Source organism: Psittacula echo (assembly GCF_963264785.1).
Source record: "Psittacula echo genome assembly, chromosome: 2".
NCBI lineage: Eukaryota > Metazoa > Chordata > Aves > Psittaciformes > Psittacidae > Psittacula > Psittacula echo.
In genome coordinates this window covers 131,248,055-131,262,373 of record NC_137737.1, presented here as the reverse complement: position 1 = coordinate 131,262,373, position 14,319 = coordinate 131,248,055, and the positions used below count along the sequence as shown (strand labels likewise).

General features: G+C 41.7%; 1 protein-coding gene across 1 annotated transcript in view; it reads left to right on the top strand.

Moving 5' to 3' along the window:
- Positions 1-14,319, top strand: part of ZNF704 (zinc finger protein 704) — a gene marked incomplete at its 5' end in the record, with an annotated part of 89,917 nt that overhangs the window by 59,924 nt on the left and 15,674 nt on the right. Inside the window, 3 exons of the mRNA XM_080611795.1 lie at positions 5,221-5,453; positions 8,902-9,002; positions 11,044-11,305. Of these exons, the coding sequence (XP_080467921.1) occupies positions 5,221-5,453; positions 8,902-9,002; positions 11,044-11,305 (596 nt within the window). The remainder of the gene's footprint in view (positions 1-5,220; positions 5,454-8,901; positions 9,003-11,043; positions 11,306-14,319) is intronic.

The window sequence follows — 14,319 nt, the reverse complement described above, 5'->3', positions numbered from 1 at the left end:
AATTCTTTGCGTGCAGCCATCCAGCCAGTTCTTTATCCACCAAGTGGTCCACCCATCAAATTGATGTCTCTCCAATTTAGAGACAAGGATGTCATGCGGGACAGTGTCGAACACTTTGCTCAAGTCCAGGTAGATGACATCAACTGCTTTACTCCTGTCCATCAGTTTTGTAGCCCCATCCTAGAAGGCCACCAAATTGGTCAGGCAGGATTTCCCCTTAGTGAAGCCATGCTGGCTGTCACCAAGCACCGTGTTGTTTTTCATTTGCCTTAGCATACCTTCCAGGAGAATCTGCTCCAAGATTTTGCCAGGCACAGAGGTGAGACTGACTGGTCTGTAATTCCCTGGGTCATCCATTTTCCCCTTCTTAAAAATGGAGGTTATATTTCCCTTTTTCCAGTCATCGGGAACTTCACCTGACTGCCATGATTTTTCAAATATGATGGCCAGTGGCTTAGCAACTTCGTTGGCCAGCTCCTTCAGGACCCACGGATGGATTTCATCAGGTCCCATAGGCTTGCGCATATGCAGGTTCTTAAGATGGTCTCGAACCAGATCCTCTCCTACAGTGGGCCTAGGGTCTTCATTCTCACAGTCCCTGTGTCTGCCTTCCAAGGCTTGGGTGGTGTGGTCAGAGCATTTGCAGTGAAGACTGAGGAAAAGAAGTCATTAAGAACCTCAGTCTTCTCCAAATCCAGGGTAGCCAGTTCTCCTGATAGGTTCCTGAGAAGGCCCACGTTGTCCCTAATCTTTCTTTTATTCGCAGTGTACCTATAGAATCCCTTCCTGTTATCTTTCACATCCCTAGCCAAGTTTAATTCTAACTGGGCCTTAGCTTTCCTAACCTGGTCCCTAGCTTCCCAGACAACATCCCTGTGTTCTTCTTAGGCCGCCTGTCCTTGCTTCCACCTTTTATAAACCTTTTTTTCCTTCTAAGTTTCCTCATCAGCTCCTTATCCATCCAAGGAGGTCTCCTGGCCCTCCTGCTGCACTTCTAGTTGGGATGCAACACTCCTGAGCTTGTAGCGGGTGATCCTTGAATATCAACCAAGAGTCTTGGGCCCCCCTGCCCTCTAGGGCTATAGCCGATGGAACCTTACTAAGCAGGTTCCTGAAGAGGCCAAAGTCTGTTCTCTTGAAGTCCAGGGCAGTGAGCTTGCTGCACGCTCTTCTCACTGTCCTGAGAATCTCGAACTTGACCATCTCATGATCACTACAACCAAGGCTGCCCTGGAGCGTCACGTTTCCAACGAGCTGTCGTGGTTTAAGCCCAGGCCGTAAATCAGAACCACGCAGTCCACTTCCCCCCACACCTTTCTTCCCTCTGCTCCTGGAGGGACGGGGAGGAGAATCGAAAGAATGCAACTCCCACGGGTTGAGATAAGAACAGTTTAATAACTAAGGTATAACACAAATCACTACTGCTACCACCAATAATAATGATAAAGGAAATAACAAGGGAAGAGAATACAACCACTCACCGACCGGTACCTCGCCACCACCCTGCAGTGATCCAGCCCTGCCGGGAACTCTCAGTTCTACATCCTGGGCATGACGTGCTGTGGTATGGAATACCTCTTTGGCTAGTTTGGGTCAGGTGTCCTGTCCCTGCTTCCTCCCGGCTTCTCCTCCTCCCTGGCAGAGCATGAGACTCACAAAGTCCTTGGTCAGGGCAAACATTCTGACCAGCAACTGAAAGCATCGGTTTTATCAGTATTATCCCCAGGCCGAAAGTCAAAAGACAGCACTGCACCAGCTACTAAGAAGGAGAAAAATGATTGCTACTGCTAAACCAGGACACGAGCCCTTCCCTGGTGGTGAGCACGAGGTCAGTTATGGATCACATCCATAATTTCTTAAAAGACTACTCATGGTATAGCAGAAGACACACAAATAAAAATAAATCTAAAAAGTTAGTGGTAATAATGTGATTGGTAATCAAATATAATGAATCTGTGCAAGCCTGGCTGGAGTTACAAAAAATGTTTGGAAGTGTTATACTTTAAGGAATAGTTTAAATTAGGACACCCTTGTTAGGATGTCTCAGCACTGTGTGACTCTTGCTTTTCTTACTCACATGTGACTCTTAAATAGACACTATATGCCCACCAACTGTAAATCAGAGGACTTTAAGGAATACTTACAGATACAAACCTAATAGGGAAGTAGTCTTTACAGTTCTTCATGGAAGCAGGGGCAATCCAGTGAGTAGTGTTCTTAAAAGGAACTCATACCAAATGTCCCAGTTTTAAAGATTTTTGAATAAATTGTGTGGTTTTTCCATTTCTTTCCACAAAACGGTTAGCTGGAATTATAGCCATGAACACCCTTGGCTCCTGTTTGTGTGCTTTCCAGTGTTGAAGACAAGAAGTATTTAAGGAGTGCAACTGCTCAGAGGGGCCCTGGGAAGCTTCCAGCAGTGACATCCCCAGTGACCTTCCTGCCTCAGGGCTGGAGGTTGCCAGCCCGCAGGGAGGGCCCGTGGAAGGGTAAAACCTGTTCTCCAGCTACTCAGCCCACAGCCAGAACCACAGATAAAGGTGGATCTGTGCTGATGTGCCAGGCAGGGATTTGGAGTGGCTGAGGCACGCATATGTCCCATGTTGCATCTTTGTTCAGAGGGAGCTGCTCTGCTGTGGGGCAAGGCAGTATCTGCCACTGTAGACAGTTTGCGCAGACGACACTTGTCAGGAGCAGCAGTGCCTATTAGCTAGCAGCTGTCACTTGGAAAGATGTTCCAAACAAGTCCTTTTGAATTGCTAATAGGTAAATGGTAGCTGTTAACTGCCTTTGATATTTCTTTATGCAGTCTGAGTGCTCTTTGATATGTCTTCACATAGCTTGTCTGTTTCTCTGAATCTGGGAAGACTAGCCTGAGAAAGTAATACATGCGTTTTCAATAGTCACAGGCAAGATTTTGAAGCTGTTTCTGGGCACCTTCTCCCTGAATATCCTGAGTGAAGACTTAATAAAAGGCTTAAAGTGTAAAGATTTGATAATTTAACGCTCATGTGGTGTTGCAAGGCTAGGCTCTGATCTTAGTAATACAAGCTACAAATGCACTAATGATTAATTCTGTCTACATCCTTTTCTAAAAAGGGGCAGTAAGTAGCAGTGAAATTAAAGGAATATTTCTTTAAACAAATAGAATTTTGCCTAAAAGTATAAAGAGATAACATTAGCATATAATATTAAAGTCTGATCTGTGCTGAAATTACTGAGGATGATCACCCATGTAAACTGTATCAGAGTTTGGCCCTTGTTTCCCTGCAGCTGAGTAATATTTGGTCTGGTTCTCTTTCACGCAACTCCAGCAAAGTGAAAAGAGCCCCCAAATAAGAGTAAGTTACATTTATTTATATTTTAAATTTATTTACATTGACAGATTTGTTAGTATTAATGAGAACCAGTGTTTGTTTTTTCCTGTTGTCAGCCTTATTCAGTCTTTTCCGTACTACTTTAAAAATATTCTTGATTTACATCTCTTTCTCAGCAAGGTGAGGGGAAGCTGTAAACCCTGAGAATATGAAATACCACCATAAATGTGTCAGAAAGTAGTAGTTGAAGGAGTGCTGTTTCTTTGCTTTTCTGAAGAAATGGACATTTTAAGCTAGGCTAAGGTCACAAGTTGATACCACATGTACTACTTGGCTTTGGCGCAAGACTCAAGTACAAATGCTTACAAAAAACAACCCCCACCTCCATTACAGTCACATGAAGGCTGTAATCATGAAACAAAGCATGACATTTTCATGTGTTAACTCAGTAGGTACCAGAAATGCTTATGTCGTTTTCCAAAGTGGAATTTGGGAAGGCAGGTGGAGATCATATTTATGCTCTGTGTAAGTAAGTACAGGGCCATTTTTATGCATGTGTTTAGGTGATGGAGCACTGTGTTCTGTTTTGTGAGCAGCTGATGTTAATGATTAAGGGTTTAATCCAAAATCAACTGAATTAGGAGAAAGGAAAAAAAAAAATCATTGGTTTTGGGTTAAGCTTTTGGTAGCAGGTGGTAGAAATTATTTTCTTGCTGATGTCATGAGTTAAGTTTGTCTGTAAGAAACTGAGAAGGAATGAAGGAGTGACTTCTGCAGAACTCTTCAAGGCAGGCGCTGGCTTGAAAAGACTCCTGTCTCACACTTAAATAATGTTTCATGAAGAGATAAGATGTTATTTGCTTACCAACTCCAAAGTTGGGTATTGCACAATATGGAGTCATTGGGAAAAGTTTCCAGTGCCTGAGTTAGGGAGAAGCTGCACCTAAACCATCCTTGCACATGTGCCCAAGGCCTGTAAGAACCTGAAGCTTCAAGCAGAGCCACCAGTGGTTGCACCTCTGGACACACTTGAGCCATGCCTTTGCTGAGGTGATGCTCTACATACTCCTCTCCTGGCAAAACCACTTTAGGGATTGGGAAGAGTGACATGCAGATGTTACTGTCACCCACCATGTTGTAGAGTAGCATGTTAGTTGGAGTGTCTGCTTACCACCTAGTGTCAAGGGAACTACTGCATGGAGGAGGGGGTTCCTCCAGCAAGTAGGTGTGGAGGTGATCCAGCATCTGTGCCTCCTACTTCTGAAATCAGATGCTTAATGATACACGTGTATGAGGACAAAGGGATGTCCATCCAAGGATACTTTCCACCTCATTTAGGCATTCAAATTATGTAGAGGTGTGTGCAATGAGGGATTATGAGATAACAGTGTTAATTATGTTTTTTTTGGTGTCTGCTGGGGTGTTATATCATGTTTTTGCCGATCTACTTAGTGCCCTGGGGCTCAGAGTGTATGTCCCCTTCCCAGGGGATCTCCTGTTGGCCATGCAGTGTCTTAAAGCTTGCTCTGATGCCCCACCAGAGTCCTGTGTTCTTGTTGAAAGTTGAGGATGTATTTGAATGTTTTCCTTTGATGGTGCATGCAGTATCTGACTGCTTAGTGCAGTTTATGCTCCAGAACAGGTTATTTTTCCAAACCCAGCTTTTCTTTTTGGGAAAATGTTGCTTGGGTTTAGTTTTGTTGTTTCATTTTTTATGAAAGATCAGGTGTGGAATATATAATTTATATGATGTAGGACAGATGTGGTTCTCTCTACTTCCAACACTTTTGCTTTTCTTTATTGAACATGCAGTTAATTACCAATATGGCATCTAAGCGTAAGTTAAGAGTTCCTTAGCCCTAACACATACTGTTGTAATGATGGCTGTTGTTGTCCTTCACAGAATCCCTAAATGGATCTTGGAAGGAAGGAGGATTTGTGCCTTCTAGTACCAGCAGCAGTGGATACTGGAGCTGGAATGCTCCCAGTGACCAGTCCAACCCATCCACCCCATCTCCACCTCTGTCAGCTGATAGCTTCAAAGCTTTTCGGACACCTTCCCAGACAGATGATGGTATTGACGAAGCCGAAACAAGCAACCTTCTCTTTGATGAACCCATTCCTAGGAAGAGAAAGGTTAGCCTCATATTAAATTCCATACCCATGGGCAGATAGGATATTGGTAGACTTATTTTGCTGTGAGAAAGGAACCAGTCACCCTAACAGCTCTGTATTTGTGTCCCTCATCGCATCCAGTTAGTGTAGATCCTTGGTTTAGTCACTTCATTTTGCTCAACCTTGTCACCTTCTGCACACACATGGTGTCATCAGTACCACATACTTGCTGGCAGATGGTGAGGTTGTACGGATCCTCCTGCTCAGAAAACACTAGAGTGATTTCCAGAAGGTGTTGCCTCTGTCCGTCCAAGGGATTTCTGTCCTGGTTTGGCAAATCGTTTGTATGCAGGATGCAACAGGCAGCCTTTACATGTTAAAGTTATCACAAAAATGGGATATGGCCTTAATATTTCTTGTTCCCTGGAAGTGCTGTTTGTCTGATAGCATGTCAGATACCTTAATACTGTGAAGCTTTCCCTGCACAAACATATGGAGTGAAAAAAGGAGGGAGGTCAAATCTGATGGCTTTTGATACTGGTCAAGTTTATCCTTGGTAGGAGTGCAAAAGCAGACTAAATAAACCACAGCATAAAAAAAGTCCAAAACTAACCTCCAAAAAGAACTTTTCTGCTAGCTAGCAAGCAAGCTCCTCTCAAAGAAAAAGAAAACAAAGAGATGGCAGTAGTCCAAGTTTCCTTTCCTCCCAACACAACAGGACAGATTTTACATAGCAAGATGAAAAAGGGCTTTTTGTAAGGAGATAAAGCAGAGAATTTATTCTCCTTAGTGTCTTTGTTTCTGGCTCAGTCTGAGACAGTTAATTGCTTCATCACCAGCAGGAAGAAGTTTCAGTGATTGCTTAAACCTGTTCAGACTTATCCTTCTGCTCCAGAAGTTGCTTGTTTGCTGACCCACAGTGTTCTGCCCTTGTCTGTGGGAGAGGGATGGAAAATGTTTGTGTTTCTTGCTAAAGAGGAAAGAAAGTACTATTTTGGAGGACATTTTGTTATAATTGATTAGAAGTTAGAGCTGACTGTTAAACTAAAGAGATGATTTTGGGGGGTGTGAGACAGGAGGAGTAGGAATGCAGAAGTGTGCCGGTTTCCCTCGTACTTCTCAGTTGAAGTTCAGCTTGCTAGCATCACTTACTGGTCAGCTGTGATGAGACAGATGGGTTTGCAGCTGCCATCTTCATTGTTTTCTAAGTTGTCTTATAATATTTCTATTTATGTACCCACCACAGATCTATTACGCTATCTGTTCTGGTTGGCAGGGATTTTGCTCTGCATGGCAAGTGTTTGAATTAGATAAATAATGACATTACCTGCCAAACTTTGTTTTATAAATGAACTGTGTTTCCTGCAGATTTTTTATTCTGGCCCCAGCATGGTACTTTATCTGAGTACAGCTTTGCACCTTTAGAAGCTGAAATAAAAATGTTCAGGTTATTTCTTCTTCAGGGCTGCAAAAATCATCAGGAATAAACTTGGAAATAGAGCAATTGATAACCTGGCTTTTCCTCATTAAAGTTTCTTCCATTTCATGTTTGGAAAATGTCGTGTTAGCAAGCACTTCTCATGAAGAAATTTGTCCGCTTAGAAGTTTCCACTAATGTAGTTGTTCCTCACCAAAATATTTGTGTTCCATTGTTTTCTTAAATAAAACCTTAAGCTGGATTAGGCAATTTTTGGACTAGTCAGAAATAGAAGCATGGTTTATGTTCTGTATTTCTACTGAGTGAGATTTCATTTGGTTATATTAAAATCCATGGGGTTTTGCAGACTCGTAGCACTGACAGTAAAATCAGAAACACAGTGCAGCTAGGAGATAGGTTTTGCCTTCAAACTGGAGATGGATGTTAAGATATTCTGTGTTCATAACGATGTACATGGTGTTCACAAAGTGATATAGGAATTCCCAAGGTGTAAATGATAAGCATAGTCTTCATCTTGTCACTGTGGCTGGTGATTGGTTGTAAGGTTTTGAGATGATGGTAGTATTTAGTGTTATATTATAAAAGTAAGAAATGTATTTATGAGGATTGCTAGATAGATTATATTTAGGGAAAAAAAAGAGTTCTGTATCTATTTGAATGGCACTTGTATTGTTAGATTAAAAAATTACAGAGGGAATTTATGTGCAACTTACTCCAAAGTAGAAGGTTTTCATGCAGACAGTATGATCAGGTGCCTCAAATCTTAAAGCCCTTAGCATCCGTACTTCCAAAGACATGTTAGACTGCCAAGGAACAATGAGAACATGCTGCTACAGTCAGCTTAAAGTCTATCAGCTGAGGTTTGTTAAAATTGTTTTCTTATCATCATCTTTCTAGCAAATGCTGAAACTACCATGCGGTTCCAATGGTCCAAAGTATCCAAACTGAAAAACTTTTGTTCAAGACACAGTGAAGCCATGTATTTAACTCTTGAGGATGTGCTTGTTCACTCCTTGTTTTTCTCAATTGAGCATTATATGAAAATGTTCATTTAACCTTACATATAATTAAAATTATAAGATAGTAATACAATATTTTGAAGCTCTTCCTCTTTTTTCTTTAATAATGTGTTCTGTAATAATATAGAAAATTATTTTTGAGAAGTAAAAATTATTATGTATTAAAATTCATAAAGTAAGTTTGATTTTGTGGTAGAAGTAGCTTTAAAAAAATCTATGCAGTTCTGCAACATCTTTGTTGTTTGTTACCACATACTGGGCTTTAAATTAAGACTGGTTTTCTCTAGAGTCCTCAAAATATTGAAAATGGGACTGCTTACAGCCTTGTTGGCTGTGCTCTAAATCAGTGATAACTTGGTTTAGGCCAATGAAGTTGTATTAAATAATATAAGAAGAATATTAAAATTATGTCCTACATGTATTCTGTTTAAAATGTTGAGCACTGCCAGATGGCTTCTTGTTCTCTTGTCCAAGTAAGGGTCATAGCAGCTTCTGAATGAAATCAGAGCAGGTTTTGCCAACTCATGGGTGAATATTGTCACAGCAGAAGCTACAGTTTCCTGGCACAATATTTTTTATGTGTTGAAAAATTCACAAGCAGAAATATTCATAAGAGTTTGCTTTAGGAAGATCTTAATTTAAGAAGATGCTTTGCATGAAGTGAGAAGTCCTCATCAGTTGTTCTTCGAAAGGCTCCAAAGAAGTGTTGGAAGTTTTTATATTATCTGCCTCCTTTAGTGGGTAGACAGAAACTGAAATTTGCAAATGAAAATGCTGTGCCAAAGAGTGGAGAGAGATGAAGTTTTCTCACAAGCTGCTCCTGCAGCTTTTCACTGGGATTCTGCTGAGTTCAGTAGGATGACCCTATTGACAGAAACTCTTACATCATTACAGATTTGGAATTAGGGGCTCTGAACCTTCACAGTGTTTTGTAACTGTGTATCTGTTTGGGGTGGTTTGGGTTTTGGTCTATCTTCCATACAACTAACGTTGCTTTACTCATAATTTTCAGAACTCCATGAAGGTGATGTTCAAATGCTTGTGGAAAAACTGTGGGAAGGTACTGAGCACAGCTGCAGGGATTCAGAAACACATACGGACCATTCACCTTGGGTAAGAAAGCAGTCTCTTCAGGACAATTTGGTATAAAAGGGGAGCAGTTGCACTTGACTGGGGAAATGATCTAGATTGCCCTTGGCTATTCTGTCTCAGATCCCTAGGTTCCTGAGAAGATTGTGGAGTAGTGCATCAAGGTGAATAAGAACTTACTCTACAGCGAGGCACTTTCTTTCCTGAACGTTTGTGACCTTTGCTGGAAGATCACATACAGCTCTAAGGCACTGCACTGCCCTAATAATGGCCACACAACTCAGTGGCATTTACTGCATATCAAGTGTAGCTCTCTGCACGTCATGTCCAGGTTGATGTGGTATGAAAGACAGCAAGTTTCAGGGTCTTGCACTAGTACTTTCCAGCCTTGTTTCACATCAGATCAGGTGCTTGTGCTAGTTCTGAGTCAAATTAATACTGAAAAAACCTCCAAACAAGCCACCTAAGAAACACAAGCAAAAGAAATTGCAAAAAAGAATTGCAATTCCGTGTGTATGTTACTTCCACTAGAAGCAAAAGCAGATTAATCTTGTATGACACAAGCTTGTTTCAGAGCTTTAGTTTGCAACTGAAATCTCCAGTGCAGTTTGCTGAGTGACCTAGCTGTCTCATCTATATTTACAGTGGCGACTCATGGTCTTCAGCTGTTAGGTATGTGGAAATGTGTCTCTGTTGTGTAGTCTGTTACCCAGTGCTTAAAAATTAAAGTGACCATGAGGAAGTAGTCTGGTGCAGAGCTCAGGAGAGTCTTGCAAAGGCCATAGTAATTGCTGTTGGGATCTGAAGAGTGAAGTAATCAGAAACACAAAATGTATCTCAAAATGGCGTTACAGGTGTTGCTTTGTCCTGTGTATTATGGGGAGATCCTTTTTTGGGCACAGAAGATGGAGGAGTAAACAGCAGAACTTCTCTGGAATTTACAGTCTGTAACTTTGCCTGAGAGAGGAGTTTTGGTGAATGTGGCTGCAGTTTGATGTATGGTACTTCTGATAGAGCCTTTCAAACTGGTGAGCACATGCTCTCTCAACAAGTTCTACTAGGTAAGGTGGTGAGAGGACCACAGATAGAGGTATCGGAGCAAGCAGGCTGAACAACTGGTTAGGCGCTGGTTTTGTGGTGCGTGCCTGGAAAAGGAGAGGCCCCGTGTTCAGCCCTGATATGGACGTGCAGCCTGGACGATGTTTAGGGCTCTCAGATTTCCCATATGGAAGATTCAGGAGAAAATATGGATGTATGAGCTGTGAGTTACCTCTGTATAGCATGTGGATTGTTAATGTGCTAAGAGAGTGGTTTGTTTTGAACTTCAAAATGGACATGTAGCCTACTGGGAGCTATTGCTTCTAGCACTTGCACTCAAATACACAGCAGATAGTGCCAGGGATTCAGGGGCAATTAAACCTTTTACATTTCCTCCTTCAGTAATTCTGCTTCTGGAGAGCAGGACCAGAAAGTCTTGCACTGGCAAGCAAACCGATATATGTCCCTTTTTTACCTGTGTCTGAAGGAGCTGCATGGTGAGACTGCTAGCAGCTTCTTCTGTTACACCAGGAAGGTTTTGGTGAACCACAGCCATGACTATATGTGGTTTAATTAAGTAACCTATGATAAGATTAGATACTGTTTGCTATAACATTAGTGAAGTATATCTTGTCCATGTTTTTTATCTTTTCCTGTCCTTCTGTGCTTTGTCATTTCTGAAGTCGAAGTACACTGAGATTCTTGTTAACTTCAATAGTTAGGAATGAGAAGCTGATATTTAAGCTGAAGCATAGAAGTTAAACGTCTACTTCAAGGTCAAAAAATTAGCCAGGAAGAACACAGAGGAAAAAAAAATCTAATTCTTCTTTCCCTTCAGACAAGATGATTTTCTCTTCCTCTTCCCCTTTCCTGCAGCCAGATTGCTGATAAAGTAGGTAGGGTTGAAACTGGGAATAGTAATTTATTGCCAGTATGAATATATTTTGCTCATGTATCTAGATCTTAAAATTTACCTTGGGGTTCTTGCTTTCATTTAATCAGTCTTTCATTCTTTGTCTTGGTACAGACGTGTAGGAGAGTCTGACTACAGTGATGGAGAGGAGGATTTTTACTACACAGAAATCAGGCTCAATACGGACTCAGTAGCTGATGGCTTAAGCAGTCTTTCCCCAGTCTCTCCATCTTTAGCATCTCCTCCTGCCTTTCCCACCCAGGATGCAATCCGTCCCGAAACTTGCTGTGCCAAAACTGAGACTAAATTGATGACACCTCTGAGCCGCTCAGCTCCTACCAACCTCTACCTCGTACACACGGACCATGCTTACCAGGTAACGCCAGTGAGAGCGAACTCAACTGATTACACTAATGCCATTAATGCATAAAGAAATGTCAGATCACAGTGTTTGGAATTTAAAAAGCCAAGTCTAGTTTTAGGTCAAAAATTTGAAAGGTTGAAAGGTTTTCAGGGCAGTTCAAGAGGTTTGTCTCATTTAAATTTAGATGTCTGCTTCTGAGCTAGTTGTTTGTGCTCCCACCATAGCCAGTGGGTATTGGGGTGCTATTTATCCAGCCACACTCAGATGCATACTTAAGGCTGAGAAGAGCTGCTCTGTGTATGTCATTGCCTACCTCAGTTACTTTTTCATTGACCATAAGGAGAGCCCAAGGTGACGTGCTCAGATGTGGTGTCCTGCATTGTAAAAAACTCTCAGTCAGCTGAATCCCTCCCACAGTCTTAATTTCAGCTCTGCTTGTACTGTTGGCAAGTACCCAAGGGATGCCGGGAAATTAGTTTCCTTTATTTGTACAGTGTGAGAGGTCAGTTTTCATATGTGAAGCAAGGCAGGATGCATGAAAAGGCGTACATGGTATCCTCCTACTCTTAGAGGTAATGCTTTGCAAATGGCAAAAATCCAATCAGATTCAAAACCTGTTATTCCCAAAACTTCCAAGTTCAGACAGAAAACATTAATTTTAAAAGTGCACTAAAACTTGACATGTTTTGGTCTGGATACCATATGAGAAAAAACGACTAAAGGCTTTGAAGTAGTGTGGTCGGTGACCTGCGTATGCACTGGAGAACTGGACTCTGTTAAATTTATCAGAAGGACTAATTCTTTACATACAGCATTGTACAGTTGAAACCTTTTTGTTGTGGGTCTGAAGCAGTCCCGCTAAAAAAGGCACCACAGAGAGGGAACCACACAGAACTCACAGGGTTGTTTCAGGCTCTCTTGTGTGACAGAAAGCATGGGTAGAATCTTGGCATATCAGGTGGGAGCTGCATCAGGTAGCACACCAATGTGACGACTGATCAAGCCAGCTAGGAGAAAGACTTTCTTTTAAGTCTAGCTTAAGCCCTGCAAGTCTAAGCTGCTGAGAAGAGTCTTACTTCATTTGCGATGTGCAGTGCTGACAGTCTCCCCTGCAACTTGGGAGGCTCACTCGATTCTTTTTTATAAGCAGCCTTTGAGTAAAGCTGTAAAGACAAGAGTCTAAGGAAATCGTAGTTCAAATAGAACTTAATGGACTAGAAGAGAAGATGATAACATCTTTCATGCCACCATATTTCCTGCAGTTTGCTTGCTGGGGTGAGCCATGTGCAGAATTTCAAAACTTTTTTTTACTTCTTGTATTATCCGTATCAAACCTGAAAATATCGAACGGGAATGTAGTAGTGAAGGTCATATCTTATGGGAATGAGAGCATGAAAGTGGCAATTACTTCATTGGGAGTGAAAAGGCAAAATTCACAGCTCAATGAACTCAGATAAAGGAGGCTGAATAATGTTAACAGGAATCTCAGTATTCCTGTTAAAAAAGGGAAAAAAAATGCAGAATCCAAAGCTGGGTCACAAGAATCCAAAACAGATCTGTTAATTGCTATTTCCTGTACGACATGAGAGTGTACTATCTGTAGTAAGAAAAAGTATAAAGGGAAAGTGAGCAGGCATATCCTGACTCTCTTCTCTGACCCATGTCTATGGACGAGGAAGGATTTAGAATAAATGAAGAAAATGTGGAGAGTACAGCAAATGAGGTGAACTGCAACGGAGGAACCCCAAAGAATTATGCTAGAACAGTCTAACATCTTCCTTGGACGAGGTAGCTTTGTAAACAACAAAGAGGCAGTACAGAACTAAAAATCCCTGTGTATTTGAGGAGAGCATTTTATCTTACAACATCTAAGCAGTATTTTTTAGGGTAGAGATTAAATGTAGTGTAGGAAAGAGAGCTGGGGAGTCAGGGAGAACAGCAGTGAGTTATTTTGAAAGAGCTATTGAATGTTATTAGTGGAGCTGAATAAAAAGCTGTTTTGGCACCTGGTCTCATTTTCATTAAATCATTTGGTTACTACACAAATACTGTAATAAACTTGGGAGATGTCAACAGTACAAAGATACATATATATTATGCTTTCATGACTCGGTGATCTTAACAATAGGGTTTTGATGCAATTAAATGGCAGAACATGAAACCCCACCTGGAGTACTGCTTTCAGCTCTGGGGCCCCCAATATAAGAAGGATGTGGACCTGTTGAAGAGGGTCCAGAGAAGGTCGTGAAGATGATCAGAGAGCTGGAGCACCTCTGCTATGGGCACTGGCTGAGAGTTGTGCTTGTTCAGCCTGGAGAAGAAAAGACTCCGGAGAGACCTTATAGCTGCCTTCCAGTACCTGAATGGAGTCTACAAGAAAGGGGAACTTTTTACAGGGGTGTGTAGTGATAGGACAAAGAGGAATGGCTTTAAACTGGAAGAGTGTAGGTCTAGATCAGATATAAGGAAGAAATTCTTTACTGTGAGGGTAGTGAGGCACTGGAGTTGTGGCTGCCCCATCTCTGAAAGTTGCTGGCCAAGTTGGATGAAGCTTTGAGCAACCTGCTCTGGTGGAAGGTGTCACTGCCCATGGCGGGAGGGTTGGAACTAGATGATTTTTTAGGTCCCTTCCAACCTAAGCTGTTCTATGATTCTATGATAATGAGATTTTTCTGCTATAAACTGTGGTGGTTAGAAAATGATGTGAGGAGGAAACTGATGTTCATTAATGAAGCACAGAATGACCATGAGCCAACAACAATAGAGCTGTGGCAGGGAAAAAAAAAAAGTTGTCAGCTTTCTTAGGTTAGAAATACCTGGGAGAGACAGGGAATTTTAATGTTGTTGTACAAAACCCCTGAGATAACTTCAGCTGAGATCCTGAGTAGAGTGCTGGTCAATCAAGCTGGAGGCTGATAGGTTCCTATTACAAGAGGTAGAAGAAAGGTGATCAGAGTGAAGATGGGGTCAGGAAGGACACAGAGGACCTCTCCATCCCTAGGACTGACAGTTTGGGAACAGAAATG